Source organism: Cucurbita moschata, unplaced genomic scaffold, assembly GCF_002738365.1.
Source record: "Cucurbita moschata cultivar Rifu unplaced genomic scaffold, Cmos_1.0 Cmo_Scf00012, whole genome shotgun sequence".
In the NCBI taxonomy this organism is placed as follows: Eukaryota; Viridiplantae; Streptophyta; class Magnoliopsida; order Cucurbitales; family Cucurbitaceae; genus Cucurbita; species Cucurbita moschata.
The window spans coordinates 2,063,072-2,065,684 of NW_019268528.1; the positions used below are offsets into that span (position 1 = coordinate 2,063,072).

Sequence of the window (2,613 nt, forward strand, 5' to 3'; positions counted from 1 at the left end):
CCCCCCCCCCCCCCCCCCAATTATAGTTGAGCTAGTTGTTTGTATGGACGTCCGAAGGTCAGTAGACCCCTGAGTGTCCTCATTATAAATGGGGAAGTAACCCGATGTATATGTAACACAAAATGCATGAGGTCCATATAATTTTCATCCTTAAATCATCTTTATGACACAATCCTCTACCTATTCACATATTACTTTAACTAACATGCATGCATTGACGTTTATACGTTCATCATCATTAACATTAACTAGGGTTGTGTCTTAGAAAAATCATCGTTATAATACATCATGACATTTAATACGCACATCATCTTAATATGAAATAACTTCATATCAATTCATCTTCTCATCATATATTTTAAATCGTCATGTTATCTTGCATTATCATCATTATATAACATCATTATGTAACATCATCGTATAACATCATACAACATCATATAGTATCATCATATAACGCAAACACGAAATGAGCATCATTTGATAGGACAAAACATCTTAGTTTAGTGAAAATCAAATGTAACCAAAATATTATCGAAATAAGTTTAGAGTTTGATAGGACAAAATATTATCAAACTATTTGTAAAACTAAGATTGAAATTATTTACTACTGCATACAGTAACAAATAGTTTTACAATTATTTTTTAATCTCCGAGTCCCATGCAGTAGTAAATAATTTCAATCTTCGGGCATATCGTGTAGCTTCAATTCACATGCAGTAGCAAGCTAATGGCAAAGTTCATTTAACTATGCAGGTGAACGTGCATTTGGAGAAGGAGGTGACATGTGTCAGGCATCGACAGAGACAAGTGTCGGCTAACAAGGAAGGAAGCACGGCTGGCAGAGTGAGGAATCATGCGGTCGTCTGATTGGTGCATGCAAACCCGCAGAGCAAATGGGCCAGTCTCCAATGATCAGATCTACCCGTTCGACCCGTGAACCCAACCCAACCCGATCGATTATGCCATGTTTTGTGAAGAAAAAATTAAGAGAATACCTTATGCCTGCCAAAGATCAAACCCAAGAGGTAGGTGTCACACGCAAGAATCGCTGCCCTCCACATGTCGAGTCGAGGACACGCATCTCCCTTCCTAGACATGTTCCTTACTCACGTGAGAAATGCATGACAGCGCATGGTGAGTCCATTTTTGGCCCGTTTGACCCATTCGATTAGGTGCCTCAATGTAATATCGAGCTTGTAATTTGATGTCCAGGGCTAAAATGTCCCAAAATATACTATAGGAAAATATGACTGATTGTCAATTCTTGCTACGTAGATTATATGCTATCAAAACTGTTGTTGTCGGGTTACTTTTAGTTTATGACATTATTTTCTTTTAAATAGTTTTTAACGTATTTCCTCGCACACGTTCTCTAAAACACTTCTCACAAACGTGACCCAAGATTCAAGCATATGCCAATATCGTGTACGAAATTTGTATTTCACATGACTCACGAACAAGTGTCGCACAATAGTTATCCCGCTACTGCAAGGATATGATTGTACCAATCATACATAAGAGCCCGTGATGGAAGAGATAAGGCAGAACCGGGGAGAAAATCCACCCATATCCCCAATTTTTCGCCGATTTTCGTATGGAGAGGCGTGGTTGAGGACAATTTAAGCAAGGAAAGTAGGTTTAAGTGATGTTAAGTTGTTTTAGAGAGTTTGATTACAGGAAGGACTCGAGATACCCATGCTCAAGTGTACTTGTTGAGGAAGGACTCGAGATACCCATGCTCAAGTGTACTTGTTGAAGCTTAGGCTCACGGCAATTGGAGTACCGTTTGGCCTCGAGTCTGGTCGAAAAGTTTGGTCGAGCAGCGAAGCTTCGAGGAAGAGCAATTAGTACAAAAAAGAGGACCTAAACCGGGACTCGACCCTTGTTTTCTAGTATTTCTTTACTCAAAAATAATAATAATAATAATAATAATAATGCTTACAAATCATCTGCTATAAATATTACTAAAAAAACAATTTATAATTTTGAGAGAAAAAAGAAAAAAAAAAAGAAATTTCAAACAAGCTCTTACCATGATGAAGTTATTTGGAGTCAGATATGTGGTTTAGAATTAGCAGTTCCACTAGAAGCCCCTCATATGTAAACTCTTATAGAAGCTTTCTAACAACACACAACAATCAACTAATTGTGTCATGTGGTGTAAAGATTGAAATGCTTCTCAGTTTTCACAGCAGACAACAAACTAATTCTAATGAAAAACTCTGAACAATCTTTAGAGGAGGCGCGCTTCCATCAACCTCCCCGCCTCGCGCCATCTTTCTATCATACATCCAAATATAGAGCACGAACTGCACGAAACTTGAGCTTCTACTCTCGGGTCTTTGTTGACAAACGTCTCGCTTAAAACTTCATATCTCTCTCGAGTTGCCAACCCCACAACTGTCGGTCTTCGTCGGTAGCTCTATGCATAATAATTCAGGCTTGCTTTCTTCTTGGCTTGAACCTGGATGATCCCTTCATTGAAGTCCTCATGGTTCACCTGATTGTTCCACCAAAACACAGAAAAAGGGATCAAATGATCGGTAGTTCTTCAAATTCATTCAACCACTGCAAACCCTCATCATCCCTCCTTTTTTTTTTTTTTTTTTC

General features: G+C 38.5%; 1 protein-coding gene across 1 annotated transcript in view; it reads right to left on the bottom strand.

The window, feature by feature from the left end:
* Window positions 1–2,013: 2,013 nt before the first annotated feature.
* LOC111450697 (26S proteasome regulatory subunit 6A homolog) overlaps window positions 2,014–2,613 on the bottom strand; it is a 5,755-nt gene continuing 5,155 nt past the window's right edge. The window contains exon 10 of the mRNA XM_023090936.1: window positions 2,014–2,503. Coding sequence (XP_022946704.1) covers window positions 2,426–2,503 — 78 coding nt within the window. The 3' untranslated portion in view covers window positions 2,014–2,425. The remainder of the gene's footprint in view (window positions 2,504–2,613) is intronic.